Source organism: Mustela nivalis, assembly GCF_964662115.1.
Source record: "Mustela nivalis genome assembly, chromosome: 11".
NCBI classification, from domain to species: Eukaryota; Metazoa; Chordata; class Mammalia; order Carnivora; family Mustelidae; genus Mustela; species Mustela nivalis.
The window spans coordinates 49,881,120-49,899,695 of record NC_139030.1 but is presented as its reverse complement, the minus strand read 5'-3'; the positions used below and the strand labels follow the sequence as shown (position 1 = coordinate 49,899,695).

The 18,576-nt window shown below is 36.7% G+C and overlaps 1 protein-coding gene across 1 annotated transcript; it reads right to left on the bottom strand.

The window, feature by feature from the left end:
- Positions 1–6,208: 6,208 nt before the first annotated feature.
- Positions 6,209–16,477, bottom strand: SPC25 (SPC25 component of NDC80 kinetochore complex). The gene is made up of 7 exons (XM_082689248.1): positions 16,365–16,477; positions 15,386–15,538; positions 15,232–15,297; positions 12,333–12,479; positions 11,778–11,882; positions 8,295–8,393; positions 6,209–6,544 (listed from the first exon to the last, which is right to left on the bottom strand). The coding sequence occupies exons 2-7, from the start codon at positions 15,522–15,524 to the stop codon at positions 6,420–6,422; spliced, it is 681 nt and encodes a 226-aa protein (XP_082545374.1). The 5' UTR covers positions 15,525–15,538; positions 16,365–16,477; the 3' UTR covers positions 6,209–6,419.
- Between the last annotated feature and the right edge of the window lie 2,099 nt (positions 16,478–18,576).

Sequence of the window (18,576 nt, the reverse complement as noted above, 5' to 3'; positions counted from 1 at the left end):
ACTCCAAAACTGCTAGAACTTATACAGGAATTCAGTAAAGTGTCAGGATATAAAATCAATGCACAGAAATCAGTTGCATTTCTCTACACCAACAGCAAGACAGAAGAAAGAGAAATTAAGGAGTCAATCCCATTTACAATTGCACCCAAAACCATAAGATACCTAGGAATAAACCTAACCAAAGAGGCACAGAATCTATACTCAGAAAACTATAAAGTACTCATGAAAGAAATTGAGGAAGACACCGAGAAATGGAAAAATGTTCCATGCTCCTGGATTGGAAGAATAAATATTGTGAAAATGTCTATGCTACCTAAAGCAATCTACATTTAATGCAATACCTATCAAAGTACCATCCATCTTTTTCAAAGAAATGGAACAAATAATTCTAAAATTTATATGGAACCAGAAAAGACCTCGAATAGCCAAAGGGATATTGAAAAAGAAAGCCAACGTTGGTGGCATCACAATTCCGGATTTCAAACTCTATTACAAAGCTGTCATTATCAAGACAGCATGGTACTGGCACAGAAACAGACACATAGATCAATGGAACCGAATAGAGAGCCCAGAAATAGACCCTCAACTCTACAGTCAACTAATCTTCGACAAAGCAGGAAAGAATGTCCAATGGAAAAAAGACAGCCTCTTCAATAAATGGTGCTGGGAAAATTGGACAGCCACTTGCAGAAAAATGAAATTGGACCATTTCCTTACACCACACACAAAAATAAACTCAAAATGGATGAAGGACCTCAATGTGCGAAAAGAATCCATCAAAATCCTTGAGGAGAACACAGGCAGCAACCTCTTCGACCTCTGCCGCAGCAACATCTTCCTAGGAACAACGCCAAAGGCAAGGGAAGCAAGGGCAAAAATGAACTATTGGGTTTTCATCAAGATCAAAAGCTTTTGCACAGCAAAGGAAACAGTTAACAAAATCAAAAGACAACTGACAGAATGGGAGAAGATATTTGCAAACGACATATCAGATAAAGGACTAGTGTCCAGAATCTATAAAGAACTTAGCAAATTCAACACCCAAAGAACAAGTAATCCAATCAAGAAATGGGCAGAGGACATGAACAGACAGTTCTGCAAAGAAGACATCCAGATGGCCAACAGACACATGAAAAAGTGCTCCATATCACTCGGCATCAGGGAAATACAAATCAAAACCACAATGAGATATCACCTCACACCAGTCAGAATGGCTAAAATCAACAAGTCAGGAAATGACAGATGCTGGCGAGGATGCGGAGAAAGGGGAACCCTCCTACACTGTTGGTGGGAATGCAAGCTGGTGCAGCCACTCTGTAAAACAGCATGGAGGTTCCTCAAAATGTTGAAAATAGAACTGCCCTATGACCCAGCAATTGCACTACTGGGTATTTACCCTAAAGATACAAACGTAGTGATCCAAAGGGGCACGTGCACCTGAATGTTTATAGCAGCAATGTCCACAATAGCCAAACTATGGAAAGAACCTAGATCTCCATCAACAGATGAATGGATAAAGAAGAAGTGGTATATATACACAACGGAATACTATGCAGCCATCAAAAGAAATGAAATCTTGCCATTTGCGACAACATGGATGGAACTAGAGCGTATCATGCTTAGCGAAATAAGTCAAGCAGAGAAAGACAACTATCATATGATCTCCCTGATATGAGGAAGTGGTGATGCAACATGGGGGCTTAAGTGGATAGAAGAAGAATAAATGAAACAAGATGGGATTGGGAGGGAGACAAACCATAAGTGACTCTTAATCTCACAAAACAAACTGAGGGTTGCTGGGGGGAGGGGGTTGGGAGAAGGGGGTGGGATTATGGACATTGGGGAGGGTATGTGCTTTGGTGAGTGCTGTGAAGTGTGTAAACCTGGTGATTCACAGACCTGTACCCCTGGGGATAAAAATAGATGTTTATAAAAAATAAAAAATTAAATAAAAAATTGCTGAGGTCTATCATGTAGGGCCTTAACCCAGAAAAACAGCTAAGCAATTGGATCCTACTAATATAATTTGAGCTCCAAATCAAGCTAGGTCCACAAAATAAAAAATTGAGTTTAGATATGATTTTATATATTCATTTAAATGTCAATATATCAAAAAATATGAAGATCTGCTTAGGAAAACCGTATTTTTTTGCTCATCGTACTGTCCCTGTTAAAATACTACCTTGGGCCAAGCCCATGACAAAATAGGAGAGGACTTTGTTAGGCACAAGCCCCACATGCCTCTCTGGAAACCAAGGAGCTGACGGGTGCCATTTCCCTCCCCCACTCTTCAGCATAAACACAGAGCCACCTGAGGGAAAGCAAGTCAGCCTGGACACTGACTACCTAACTTGCTTACACTAAGCCCCCCACCCCACACCATGCTCTGGTGGGACTGCCCTTTTCAGTCAAGCTTGTCTCAGTCCCAATGCAGCAGGCCCCTCCCCCCAGAAGATCAGCACAAACCCCTAACAACACCAGATCTCCCATCCAGAGTTCTGCAGGGCCTCAGTTCTCAGTTCTGGCGGAGAGGGCGTCAGGCCTCATTTTGCAAGTAGAGTAGAGCACACCTTGTTAAAACTCACCACAGTCAAGCCAAGGACCAGATACTGCCCACAGTAGTCAAGGAAAACCTCTGCAGACCACTGCCCTAAAGGACAGAGAAGCCAAAACACAACAGTGGAGCGCACACAGCATATAATATAGATACTCTGTGAAGAACCAGGCCCTGGGCACTACATCACCTATTCTTCATAAGGCCATTCCTTTAGGGGTAGAAGACCTACTGCTTTTCCAGCATACAGAAGAAGGCAGAGACTTAAATCAAATACCAAGATGGAGAGCTTTAACCCAAATGAAAGAAGAAGATAAGGTCATGGCCAGAGACCTAAACAAAACAGGTGTAAGTAACATGCCTGATGAAGAATTTAAAGCAATAATTATAAGGATACTCACTGGGCTTGAGAAAAGAATAGAAGACTTCAGGGAGTCCCTTACCACAGAGATAAAAGAGTTGAAAAAAGAATCGGAGATTAAGAATGTAATAAACAAGATTGGAAACAGGCTTGATGCAATGAACAGCAGGCTGGAAGAAGTAGAGGAATGAATTAGTGGCCTAGGAGACAAAATAATGGAAAATAATAAAGGTGTATAAAAGAGAGAAAGAATTATGCAACATGAGAATAGACTTAGGAAACTCAGTGACTCTATCAAATGTAATAACATTCGTATTAGAGGAGTCCCAGAAGAGAAGGAAACTTGGGCAGAAAATTTATTTTAATAAATAACAGCAGAAAACTTCCCTCATCTGGGGAAGGAAACAGACATTCATATCTAGGAGACACAGAGAATGCCCTTCGAAATCAACAAAAGCAAGCCAACACCTAGACGTATTCTAATTAAAATTTCAAAATATAATGACAAAGAAAAAAATCTTAAAAGCAGCAAGACAGAATAATTCCTTAAATTACAAGTGAGAACCCATAAGGGTAGCTGGAGATTTCTCAACAGAAACTTGGCAAGCGAGAAAAGAATGGCATGATATATTCAAAGTGCTGAATGGGAAAATCTGCAGCCAAGAATATTCTATCCAGCAAGGCTATCATTCAGAAAAGGAGAGATAAAGAGTCTCCCAAAGAAAAACTAAAGGAATTCATGACCACTAAACCAGCCCTGCAAGAAATATTAAAGGGGGTAGGGGATGCCTCAGTTGGTTAAATGTCTGCCTTCAGCTCAGGTCATGGTCCCAGGGTCCTGGGATATAGCCCCACATTGGGCTCCCTGCTCAGCAAGGAGCCTGGTTCTCCCTCTCCTGCTCCCTCTGCTTGTGCTCTCTCTCTCTTTCAGTCTGTCAAATAAATAAATAAAAACTTAAAAAAATATATATATTAAAGGGGACTCTGAGTATAAAGGAGAGATAAAAAATGATGAAGACAAGAAAGAATCAGAGAAAATCTCCAGAAATAAAATGGCAATAAATACGTATCTATCAATAATTACTTTGTAAATGGACTAAATGCTCCAATCAAAAGACATAGGATGTCAGAATGGATTTAAAAAAAAGAAAGCCATCTATATGCTGCCCTATAAGAGACTTATTTTAGACCAACAGATACCTGCAGACTGAAAGTGAGGGGGTGGAGAAACATTTATCATACAAATGAAAGTCAAAAGGAAGTTGGAGTAGCAATACCTATATCAGACAACCTAGACTTTTTTGTTCTTGTATTGTTTTTAATCCTGCTTTGGTATTAGGGTAATACTGTCTTCATAGAATAACTTTGAATGTGTTCCCCCTATTCTATTAAATAATAGAAATCTATTAAATAAGATTTTAATAAAGATTTTCTTCTTCCTTTTTTAAATATTTGATAAAATTCACCAGTGGAACCATGTAGTCTTGGACTTATCTGCACTGAGAGATTTTTGCTCCCCACTTCAACTTTCATTCTTGTTATTGGTCTAAGATTTCTCATTTCTTGGATTCAAGATTCATGATTCGATTTTGGTAACTCGTGCATTTTTAAGAATTACCTTAAATTTTAAGAATTACCTTTTTTTCCCTCTAAGTTATCTGATTTGTTAGTATATAGCTGTTTATAGTAATCTGTTATCACACTATGTATTTCTGGGGTACCTGTTGCATTGTTTTCTAGTTTTCATTTTGGTTTTTGAGTCTTTTTTTCCCTTAGTGTAAAGCATTGCCAATTTTTTTTTTTTTTTTGAAAAACTGGTCATTACTCCCAATGTTATGTCATTGCTTATTCTGATCTCTAGTTATTTCTGATTTTTATTATTTGGTTCCTCTACTAAACTATAGTTGTTTCTTCTTTTTCTAGTTCCTTGGGGTGTAATGTTATTTCAACTTTTTTTCTTAATATAAGCATTTACAGCATAAATTTCACTCTGCTGTCTGATTTTGCTGTACTCGATAGGTTTAGGAAATACTGTTTTCTTTCTCATTTGTTTTGACATATTTTGATTTGCTCTTTATTTGGCCCCTTGCTTACGCATTAGTGTGTTCTATATTTACACATTCTTTAATATTAAAAATAAAAATGTAGGTTGTACACACTCCAATCTCTAGGGCAGTTTATTAGCCTTTATCTCTGCAGAAATAATATCAACCAATGATTCCTAAAAGTGGTCTGGACAATAGGATGGATCAGTGTTAACATTCCCACCAACCCATAGCATTCTTCTCAGATAAATTCTACTGCTACATGATAGTGAGCAGAGCTCTGAGCTAAGTCCTAGACAGGAAAGGCAGCTGAGGGGAAGTGCTCTGAAACTCTCTTCCTACTCTAACTAGGTAACTGGGTGGAAAAATACCCCTAGACTTCAGGAAGTGGCAGAAGGAAGTGGAGGCATGGAGGCCATTGTTCCATGGCTTTTAGTTGTGCCCAAAATATTCTGAACCAGTATTGTGTTTTTCCATTACAGACAGCATACCTGAATACAACCAACTTCACAAGGAAAGTATAGTGACAAAAATAGAACCTTAGAACAAGTTGACATTTGAACTCTAGTCTCTATTGAAGACTCCAATATGTCAAACTTATATCCAGACCACAATTAAACAGTATAAATGTTATAAAATGGAAATGCATTGTAAACTTTCTACATTTGGGTTTTCAAAAATATGCCCTTTATGAGTATCTTAGCAGAATCCTGCCAACCTTCTGAGGTGAAGGTTTGCCCTTCATTTTAACTATAGATTCCTTTTGGTGTGAGAGAAAAGTATTCTTTCCTTTATGAATAATAGTAGATAGTAGTATTTATTTTGCCAAGTACATTTCAAAATTTGCTATCCTTAGGTTGGACCCACATTCCTAATTTTTTTATTACTAGTCTGTGGCCTTAAAAAGCTTGGAGGGGTGCTTGGGTGGCTCAGTCGGGTAAGTACCTGCCTTCGGCTGGGGTCACGATCCTAAGGTCTGATCAAGACCCACATCAGGATCCCTGCTACTCTCCCTGCTTGTGCTCTCTTGCTCTCTCTGGCAAATAAATAAATAAAATCTTTAAAAAAAATAAAAAACAAAAAGCTTTGAAACCAATGAGATACAGTGTCAGTTGTACAAATTCCCATTCCCAGGCTAGCCTTAAATTACCCATGCCTGCCATTTAAAAAATATGTATACACCAACACATACACACACACATACATACATATACGTAGTATACTATCTCTCACTTTAGAAAGGACACATTTGACTTTATAAATTTTATTTCTTAAGATTTTAATTAAAATAATTTAAAGAAATATACCACATAGAAATGTTAGAGAAATATAAAAGAATTATAGGCAAATAATGGATAATGAGAATTTCTTTAAAAGAGATACACAATGATAAGAAAAAAAGAGAGAGAGATATACAATAGGGAAGAAAAATAAACAGTTTTTATATACTATTCATACATTAATTATAAACCATAGCAGTAAAAGCTTTCCGAACATTGGCAAGAAAAGCCGAGAAATTGTTGGTCTTCCTTACATTCTCTTGGAATTCTGTCAGGCACTCAAGATGAGGAGAACTATCTGACACTAGGAGAAAAAAAAAGATAATTTGAGTGAGATTTTTTTATAGAAGAGAAGTGTTTCTAATTTAGATGCTTTCATCTGATTCAAACATTTCAATTCCATTTTACTGAGATGCTTTGAGCACAGAACAATAGATACACTTGATTTTCATATCCTAAACTATCTTTGGACCTGCTCTTTGTTTAATCTCTAAATATTAAAATCTTAAGTACTATAATCTTACTTTAAATGTAAACAGATGGTAGTCAAGGGATTGAGGAGCTTAATAGTAAAGAACAGAATGCCATTTCCCATCATCTTTCTATACATTATATTTTGACTAAACTATTTTAATAGGTGTGTGTGTTGTTTTTTTAAATGGTTAATCAGTTTTCTCTGTAAACCTTTGGCTTGGCTTTTAGTTTCTGGTCACTACATCAAAAAAGAACAACTTTCAATGCCAGCTTTTAATAACTTATAATTATGGGGAAAATCTAAGCTTTTTAAAGTTTTCATTAGAAAATGTGACTGCTATTCTAAAAGTGGTAATTATAGGGTTTACTAATCACATGAGACACAAGTCACAAGTAATAGTACAGTTCTCACATGTAGTTGTATAAAATGGTACGTCTTGGGAGCAAGTCTCCAGTGAGGGTGGTCAAAGGAAAGGAATGATCCCGCTTTCTCTCCCAACAATTTGGGAGAGATTTTTCCAAGAAGAAATTCGACGATGCCAGATTTCCAGCTTTGGTTGAGATTGTTTAGGAAACAAGGACCATGACCATGAGGGAAAGATTAGGGTCAAAATCACACTATAGATTCTATTTTAGTACACTATTAAATACTGTGGTACTATGTAGCAAGAGAGAATATACAATTTGGAGAACACTAAAAACCTAGGTATGTGGTTTTTTTAGTTTGCTTTTTAAAATTTAGCTTTCATTGAAAGATATTCACTGAGAGAGAAGAAAAAAATCTGTACATGAATTAGATTCCTAAAATAAAGAAATCCCTGAGAATGAGGACCGAGTCAGCAGGGTACATCAGGGAGACAACTCAGCAGTTCTCCTGAGTGCTTATCTGCTGTAAGTGCTTTAAGCTGAGAACACAGGTCTAATGAGCTGAGAACCATTTTCCTGAACTCCAATAAATGAAAAATTACTTTAAAGGGGGCATTAGAAGAATAAAAAAGGAGATAAGTATATTTCCATTCTCTTCTTGTCCCCCCTACTATCAATCATATATATTCCCCAGAAATCGATGACCTTCTTTCTGGTCTGCTGGAGAATCAGTAAATGAGCTACATTATCAATGTATGGGATTTTTCAGGAGATGGTAATATTTCTTAAATTGATTTTTGAGAAATAAATGATTACATTCTGATGACTTAGCATTTGCTTTTAAAATCACCTACTTGTATAAATTATAATATTCACATTTACATGGTTATATCCTTTACAGCTTTAGCTTTAAGTTCTTTAAAAGGCTAATTCACACTTGTGTATGAAGTGCAGTGATCTGTGGTCTTTAAGACTTATCTGCCACTGAGGCACTATGCCATCCTGAAGAGAAAGTACATATTAAGGATCCTACATAATAACTGTAAATCACTACTATACTCACAGCCTTTAGAAGACAGTATCCCATGAAGAAAGACTGGCAAAAAAGCACCACCTTGTGGGAATTACTTTCTGTCATATTACTCTGTATGTGGAATCAGAGAACATTTGAGGATGCCACCCTTAAATGCCATTTAAGAGATAGGAATACATACCTTCATACTCCCTGGCTTCATTTAGGTAGAGGGAAAACATAAATGGGTTCTCAGGATGCTTAGGGTCAATATTAGTGAATATAAACTGTAATTTATCACCTGAAAAGAGAGATTAGATTATTTGGTATGAGAATATTTTATCATGCCAAAGCTTTCCATGGAGATGAGCCTTCTTACCTCTGTCCTTAGTATTTATATGCTAAATACACACACACACACACACACACAAGTAAACCAAGCCTCCAAATGTACAAGTTACAAGTTAGTTTTAAATGAACTATAGTTTAAATATGATTTTAAAAAGCATGAGTAACGAAAGAAAACAACTGATAAATTGGACTTCATCAAAATTAAAAACTTTTGTCCTTCAAAGGGTACTACCAAGAGAGTAAAAAGATAATCTACAGAATGGGAGAAAATATTTGTAAATCATATCTTTGACATGGATTTAATATACAGGATATATTTTAAAAAACCACAAGTGAACAGCCAAAAGAAAAGCAACCCAATTCAAAAATGGACAAAAGGACTTAAATAGATATTTCTCCAAAAAAGAGATACAAACGGTCAGTAAGCACACGGAAAGATGGTCACCACCACTAATCACTGGGGAAATGCAAACCAAAAACCACAGTGAGCTATCATTTCACACCTACCATTAGAGTTGTAACAAAACAAGAAAAGAAGAGTGTGGATAAAGACATGGAGAAATTAGAACCCTGCTGGTGGGAATAGAAAATGGTGCCTAAGCTGAAGAAAAGTTTGTCAGTTCCTCCAAAAGTTTAAATCGAGAATTACAATAGGACCCAGGGACTCCATTTCAAGGGGTATACTCAAAAGAACTGAAAATAGGGACTCAGGTAACTTTGCCAATGTTTATAGCAGCAGTATTCACAGTAGCCAAAAGGTGATAATAACCATGTGTTCACTGTTACATGACTAGATAAACAAAATACAGTATATACATACAACAGGTCATACAAAAAGTGATGAACTTCTGATATGCATCCAACATGAATGAACCTTAAAAACATGCTAAGTAAAACAATCCAGATGCAAAAGAACAAATACTATACAATTCCACCTATATGAAATACTTGGAATAGGTAAATTTATGGAGACAGGAAATAGATTAGAGGTTATCAGGGGCTGGGGGAGGAGGAATAAGAAATTATTGCTTAATGAGTATATAATTTCTGTCTGCAGTGATGAAACATTCTGGAAATGTGGTGATGGTTACACAGCACTATGAATATAATTAATGTCAACAAACTATATGATAAAAAGAGTTAAAATGCCAAATTCTAGGTCATATAGTTTCACCACAATAAAAAATGTACTACTGAACAGATTTAATCTGACCTTTTCTACATAGTAATCCAGTCTTAATGTGTTTTCCAAAAGACATCCAAATGCTCCCAAAAGAGTAAATGCCCATTAGAAATTAAAAATGGCAACCACAAAGTAGAAACTCACATACATTTTAATTTTGCTCTACAGCATAATTAGGAAATCTCATTTTTAAAATGGTTTTAATTACAAAAAGTAATACTCAGAAATTTTGAAAAACATTTCTTACATTTGTATTCAAAATGAAATAATTACATTAGTACAAGAGATTTCCTAAAAAATACTTATTTACTTATTTAAGAGAGGGGTGGGGAAGGGGAAAGGGAGAGAGAATCTTAAGCAGACTGCACTGAGCAGGGAGCACGACACCTGTCACGGGGTTTGATCTCACAACCCTGAGATCATGACCTGAGCCATAACCAAGAGTCTGTCACTTAGCTGACTATGCCACCGAGGTGCCCCCCAGTACACCAGATTTTTAAAAGTGTTAATAGTAATGGGAGGGATACATGCCAAAGAGAAAAAAGACTTCCTAAAATAATGAAGGGTTTAATTTGGGTTCTCTTCTTTAAAAAACATTATTTCCTGACTTTGGGGGCTATGAGAAAGTTCTATTTTTTAAATCTAAAATAATTTTAAAGCCTTCTTGTTCAAAAAAGCACCTCAGGATGACAGTAAGTCTCCAATGAATCAAAAATTCAGAGTTGAAATTTGTATTTCCCTCTAATCAAAAGGTTCACATTTTTATTAAAAGCTTATTCCAACAGGTGATGGGCCAGAGAAAAGACTAATAGATATATGAATTGAAAGCCCAGACAAAGAGATATAATTAAGTATACAGAAAAAAGGTTTACCTTTCTAATAATAACCAAAGAAATGTATTTAAAAATAAATGCTCCAATATTTTCTAGTCAACTGCCAAAAAATCAAACACAAACAGACTTTAAAAACTACAACTCTGACAAGAAGACAATGAAGTGGGTACTCTATACATTGTAGAGAGTTGTGCACAAAAGAATTAATATGGCAGGCCTAATGCTGTTATCATTAAGACTCTTAAAAAGGCCTGCTTGCAAGATGGTCGTTGGCTAGTGTGTTGCCCACTGCCCCCCAACCACCCCAGGTTTGAAGAGTCACTAGGAAGACTCATAGGACTCTCCACAGGGTCATACTCAGGGCTATGATTTATTACAGTGAAAGGCTATGGCAAAATCAGCAAAGGGAAAAACATAATATGAGGTGAAGTCCAGGGAAAACCAGCACAAGCTACACGAGTCTCTGATGGGCTTCCCTGGTAGACAACGCTTTACAGGTATTGTCACATTCAGTGCTAAAGGAATTAAGCGCAGTGATTCTGTACTTGATCTTAACTCTGCTGGGTTAAGATTCTTAAAAAATTATGCCTGAAAAAGTGTTTCTTTTAGACTTTGCCCCAGTGCCTTTTTGGGGCTGTTTTTTTTTTTTTTTTTTTTTTTTTGTATCCTCTTGGCAATAAATCTGAGCCATGAATAGGACTATATGCAGAGCCCTATAAGTCCTTCTAGGGAATCACCAAACCAGACGGTGATCTTGGGGACTGCTAACACAATGAACAGTGCTATAAACTGGCATGTACACTACATACAACAGCTATTAAAATATTTACATGCTTTAACCCAATAATGCTTCTCTGGGAATTCCATGGAAATTATACAAAAGAAATGGAGAAGTCTATATTCATTGTAGTACTTCTAAAACTGAAACACAGGCAGAATCCAAATATTAAGTTAGAAACAAACCTGTATTAAATGAGATAAAAGACTGGCTAAATTAAGACACATTAGTGGAATGAATTATTATACCACAATTTTAAAATTACCATAGGAAGGCTATAGCAACTGGAAAAATGCTAATCATACAATACCAGTAAGAACAAGGAACAATCATGCCAAATATACATTTATTAAAATACCGGATGATAAATAACCAAGGCATCAGTAATGATGTTAAGATGATGAAAAATTTTTTAATTCTTTCCTATTTTCTAAAAAGTTAATAATGCTGTCATTATTTTCTTTGACAGCATTTTTAAAATTCTCTACTTAAGATATACCTTTCTAATCTCTTATGTTTTACTTACATTAATATACATACCATAAATTTTACGAATTTCTAGTCCAAGTCGATCTTTATATAAATCTGCAGATTTCTGTAGTCTTTTCAACCTCTCTTCATTAGCTTTGTTAGCAGCAGAAATAGCTAAGATTAAAAAAAAAAATACATATATTTGAATATGAAATTTTTTTAGACAAAGAGACTTTACAGCATAAAGAATGTGCCTAATGGTTCCTGGCAGAGAATGTGTGATCAATAACTCTGTTACATGAATTATACTATGCCTTCTCCAGACAAATCTTATTTAGTGAAACTGTCTCCCATTCTGCTTAATTAAGCTCCCATATCAATTGCATTATGGTTCTAGTTTTAAGAGAAATCAAAAGGACCTTTAAGTAAAACAAGAGAAAATAAAGCCCACTTAGCTAACTTCACACGGCTTCCTTGCCGAAATGAGTAGCTGGCTATGCCCGCAAGATATGTTACCCATTTTTAGTAACGAACTGGAGTGAAGGCAGACATACAGAATTGTGAACCATCATCACTCTGAAATTTAGGTTAATATTTTAAATATGCGTACAACTGGAAACTTACTTTCCTTCTTCTTAGCATATTCCTCCTTAAGATCCTGAATATTTGAGGTCAGTACTTCCAGTTCTTGCTTTTTGTCTTTTATTCTAGCAATCAACCTTAACAAGTTATCTTTTTTTTCTTGAATGACGCTATTCTGCCTGCAGATTTCTGTAAGAAGCACAAAATGTTAGTTAGAATATATATAGTTTGCTCTCCAACATCTATCACAGATAAGGAATACTGACTTTATCATAAGATCAATAATGTTTTAATTGATAAGTGCTTCCTAATGGTTCAAAAATTATAAAAACAGAAAGAAAAAAAATCCTATTCTTTTCTATTTGCATTTGAAAATAAAAGACCCTTGCAGCTTTGCTCTTCAAATAAGTATATAAAGTATAAGTATATAAAAACAACCAAAATCTGGACAATGCTTTTACACAGCACTTTGAAGAAACAGTTCATTCTAATGTTATATTAATGATTTTGGAAGATACCAGAAAAGCAGAAAGAAGTGTCAGAGGAGAGGGAGGGAGACAGAGAGGAAGGAAGGATGAAAACTCATTTACATTGATAATAAACAAAACATCCAGGAATAATCTAGATCAAGAAGTATGTAGGCCCCATAAGAAAAAAAGGGCAAAACCTGTCTGAGACATGTATTTGATTTGACCTGGATATATGGAAAGACATTTTATGCTTCTAATTATGCTTCTAAAGATGTCAATATTTCTCAAATTCATTTTTTTTTAAGATTTTTATTTATTTACTTGACAGACAGAGATCACAAGTAGGCAGAGAGGCAGGCAGAGAGAGCAAGGGAAGCAGGCTCCCCGCTGAGCAGAGAGCCCGATGTGGGGCTCGATCCCAGGACCCTGGAATCATGACCCAAGCCGAAGGCAGAGGCTTAACCCACTGAGTCACCCAGGCGCCCTCCAAATTCATTTCTATATTTAATGCAGTCCCAATGGAATTTGGAGGGAAGGGAAAGGGAAGATCTAGAAAAGTATTATAAAATTTATCTGACGAATACACAGGTGAGAATAGTTAAGGAAATATGGTAAGAAAAATAATGAGGATAGAGACCTGTCCTATTAAATTTAACATCTGTGATATCGGCACTTTTAATACAATAGTGGGGTACCAGCTGAAGAAATGACATACAGTTTAAACAAAAACAGCATTCCCAAACAAACACTGGTGGATTTAAGAAATTAATATGAAAAATGAAATATAAAATCAAGTGGTAGATGGTTCCCCAAACTGTGCTGAAATTCAAAATAAATTCCATATTTATTAAATATTTAAATATAAAATGAATTCTTGCAAAAAGACGGTATCCGAATAAAAGTTAGTTCTATGGGGAAAAAGATCTTTTGGGGGCACCTGGGTGGCTCAGCTGTTAAGCATCTGCCTTCGGCTCAGGTCATGATCCCAGGGTCTTGAGATCGAGCTCCACATTCAGCTCCCTTCTCAGTAGGAAGCCTATTCTCCCTCTCCCACTCCCCTACTTGTTTCCTCTCTCGCTGTAGATTTAGATTTTTAAAATCTAAAAAAAAAAAAAAAAGAGAGATAAAGAAAGATCTTTTTATTCAAAGGCAAAAAGAAATCAAAGAGAAAGACATACACTAGCTACATAAAAGTTAATAAATGGGCAAAAAAAACTTACATTTGATTCAAATAAGCATAAAACTCTACTATATGCTAGGAACTTTGTTCAACACCTTATATTTCTATAAATTTACTTCAATTTCACTATAATACATTTTGAAGGTCTAATTTAAAAGAGGAAAAAGCAGTTGGCTGACTTGCTTAAACCTTTATGTGCTAGGATACAATATATAGTAAGACAAAGATTCAAACTCAGGACTTGATTTCAAAGACCATGCTTTGAGCACTAAATATTCTCCCCCAATTGTTCTTAATCTAAAGAAGACGCAAATATAAATTCCTAAGACAAAAACAGACAAAGGAATAAATAGAAGAAATGTAGACTGCAGATGGTTAATAAATATGAAAGACAATTTAATCTAAATAGTAATCCCAGAAATGCAAATAAAGCAATGACATACCAATTTTCATTTATTACAATGTTTACAAAAATAATAGCTAGTGTTGAGAAGAATGCAAAATATTGGAGTTCTTGTGGCATATTTTTGACATTGCAAAACGAGTCTTTTTTTTTAAATTTTTTATTATTTTTTATTTTTTAATTTTTTTTTGCAAAACGAGTCTTAAGAATATTCATGTCCTTTGATTAGTTATTTCATTTTTACAAGTAACCTTAAGAAAACAAGATATGTGAAAGTATTTATACACAAAGAATTGTTTTCAGTATTATTTGTAATGGTGAAAAACTGAAAACATCCTAAATGGCTAATAGATAAGGCAGCTTAGAAAGTAAACACAGGTAAAAGGCCAGCATATAGCCTACCACGGCAAGAGCAACAGGAAAAATATGGAGAAAAACAGTCAAGAGTACTAACCCTACCTCCAAAGAACTGAGGAACTCCAGCTTTTCAAACCCTAGCCTATGATTTCCAATGGGAAAACAAATTCATTTTTCAAATAACTGGCATTTACACATCAGCACAGATAAATCTCAGAAGCATACTGTTGAATTAAAAAAAGGAACAAAATACACACAAAAATGCCATTTATATAACATTCAAAAACACAATATGTGTTTTGTGTCCTATAATACTATATAATGTTACCTTCTGGAAGGTGTGAGAAGAGAAAAGTAGATGTGCAAAGTTCTATTCCTTAAGCTGAGTTGTAGGTACACAAATGTTTATTAGTTTTATATATGTGTGTGTATAACACACACACACACACCCACAATACATTGTTTTACTGGTATGAGGGATTGCATAAAGAAGTTCAATCTAAAAAAAAATCTCTGTGAACTATAGCTTACGATTTTGATACTCCAAAAACATCTCAACCATTCGTTCTTCTTCCTTTAATTTCACAGACAGCTTTTCTGAAAGAGAAGTTGGAATTGAAGTTTTAATTCAGCTGAAAAAACTAAAAAGCAACAAAACAGCATGTTACAAGTTAACCTCCGTTACCTGCACATGCTTTGATGGAGTCTTTGTAGGTATCTCTCAGTCCCACCATCTGACAGGAAGTGTCACTGACACTGCTTTTGAATTTATTCCAAAACTCATTTATGCTTTTATCAAACAGTGCGAGTTCGTCCTCTATCATTTTGGGAGAAAATGCTACAAAACAAATAGAACATCGTATTTCTTATGAGTTACTGAAATCAAACCAGGCTCATCTTCTAATCCATCCTATTTTGGCAGTGTGACCTTTGCTAGAAAACAGTTAGCAGCTTACTTTTAACTCTAGATATTCCCGGGCAGATCAAGCCACCTGGGCTCAAGCACGGTTAAAACTCAAGATTCCAGGAAGGACATCTTCACCTCCTAGGGATCCGTCAGTAGTGTAACTGCACAAGACACTCGCACAGCTCTATGACCTTGGGGAAATGATTCTGACCCCGTTTTCTCACAAGGAACATTGGTAACTTCTACCCAACTCTGAGCATTTGAATTCCGGCCTGCATGGCCAGGTCCCACACGGACGGCCCCCTCTCCTAGGAGAAGACCCCACAGGAACCCGGCCTCTCCCTCCCACTAAGGTCAGGAAAAGGAGCGCTCAACAGGCGACGGGAGTGGGAGTTTAGTGGGCTTGGTCCAGGAAAGGTGCAAGTCAGCCGCACTCTCTGCGCCTGAGGGGCCCCTTTTGTAAAACAAGGTCCGGTAAGGCGGCAAGCTCCCCCCGTTTTCTGTATCGCTAAAACTCTCCCCCAAACCTAAAACCTTCCCGGACGGGCCACAAATCTCTCGTTGGCTGAAACCCGGAACCTTTCGGCCTCACCGCCGCCCACCCCGACGAGTCAACAAACCGAGCATTTCACAGACCTCCTTCCCGAAAATAAATCCCGCCCAGAAACCCACTTTCCCTTAGAGCGACAGGCGGATCCCGAAGCCCTAGATCCCACCTCCCTCATCTTCTCCAGGATGTCTGAGCCCCGCCACCTACCCACAAAAGACCCGAACCAATTCGAGAAAAACCGAGTTTCCAGAACCAAGTCCGGCAGCCGCGCTGACTTTAGTATTTCAAATCTTAGGGCGCCTTGCTCCTCCCGCCCCCGGGGCGTCCATTCGCCTTTGGATTGGCTGATAGCTACGCTTTTCATGAAGGGATTGGTTGATCTAGACCTCCGGTATTCTCGCGAAAGGATAGGGGAGAGTGCATTCTGGGATTTGTAGTTTTTTTCCTGAGACACAGCGGACTCTCTGCTCTGCTTGGTAAAATACTGATTAATAGCTCCCGGAGGGACTTCCCCCAGCACAAGGCATTCATCATTTTCAAATAAAGCCTTCTGCAACAAATATAAGTATTGAACTTTAATCGAAGTCTGTTGCCAAATACATTCCCCTTTCTTTAATATTCCCTGTAGCTCAGAGTTAATTTAAAATAAAATAAATAAATAAATAAAGCTAGGGGCGCCTGGGTGGCTCAGTGGGTTAAAGCCTCTGCCTTCCGCTCAGGTCATGATCCCAGGTGGGATGCAGCCCAGCATCTGGCTCTCCGCTCAGCGGGGAGCCTGCTTCCCTTCCTCTCTCTCTGCCTGCCTCTATGCCTACTTGTGATCTCTATCTGTCAAATAAATAAATAGTCTTTAAAAAAAAATAAAGCTAATAAAAATACCATTGCTTAATCTGTCTCATCATTTAATAACTTTTCATTGGGAAGTGATTGGAACATTACTGTTTGTTGGCTTCTAATATGAACATTTCTTTTTTTTTTTTTTAAGATTTTATTTATTTATTTGACAGACAGAGATCACAAGTAGGCAGAGAGGCAGGCAGAGAGAGAGGAGGAAGCAGGCTCCCCGCTGAGCAGAGAGCCTGATGGGAAGCTCGATCCTAGGACCCTGGGATCATGATCTGAAGGCAGAGGCTTAACCCACTGAGCCACCCAGGCGACCCTAACACACCCTAACATGAACATTTCTTAAGTCTCTGGTTTTGACCATGTGAAACAGAAACAAAGCGCAGTACCTAGTACTGGTATTACTTGCCCCGGCAGAAACTCAATGACACAAAACTCTTTATTGACAAGTTTCTTGGTATCTATACTCTCTGATAGTCTGTGTTGCAGATAAAAGTGAAAAGAAGCAGGGAAGCCAGAAGTAATTCAAGATTTTTAAACTGTGATATTTGTAAGATAGTGATGCTGTTGGCAGAATGGAAATCGTCTTCGTGATTGTTTTGGTGTGCTGGGGGAGGGGTGATGCAGGGAGGCAGAGGCAGGAGAGGATATTGTTGGGAGATCCAAGTGTTAATATCCCTTAGGCATGTTACTTCTTTAGTTAATTCAACAGTGGCCAACTGCTCCAACTCTGTAGTAAGACTGCCTGAGTTTGAAATCCAGGCTCCATCATTTACTAAGTTTGATGTTGAGTAAGTTGCTTGGCCTATAGGACCTTAGTTTCCTCATCTGTAAAGTGAAGGTAACAATAATAATACCTTCTTCCTCCATATACCAAATCTGAAGACTAAAAGACTTAATAAATGTAAATACCTTAGAAGAGGTCCCTCTAAGTACTCAAAATGGTTTCTTGTTTTTATGATTTTATATCCCACCTATTTCCTATGCAATAGACTGTCATATTAAAACACATATTCTTTCTTAGAACAAAATCCAAGTTGGTAAAGAAATAAGAGAAATTCTTGCAATTGAATGCTCACTTTAGCTAAGGCAATGCATATGGCTCCCATTTCAAGAAAATCACACTACTTGTTGAATTCTGACCTTAAGGAAAGATTCATTCTGCTATGTCTGGAAAAGTATAGAATATATTCCTTCCACTCAATCCAAGTTGAATTAGCTAGTTAGGTGTGGTTATTTAGCATTATCCATTTAATAATTTGCCAATATTGCCCAAATATAACAACTTCAGTTTCAATATAATGGATACTAAACTTCAAACAGTAGCCTGAAAACATTTTTAGTAATTTCTTTAAGCCATTACTAGTTCAAGATAATAAATTATTTCCCCAGCTTGGAATAATGTTTGGATCATCTCTTTAATGCATTCCTGATAGAATCTAGTAAAATACAACTGATCTATGAGCAAAATGGAAAAAAAGTTTATTAGCAAGACTGTGAGATATTCACCACTGACACAAGGCTACAACTATATCTCTTAGACAAAGATGAACATTTTCCAGCTGATTCATTTTTC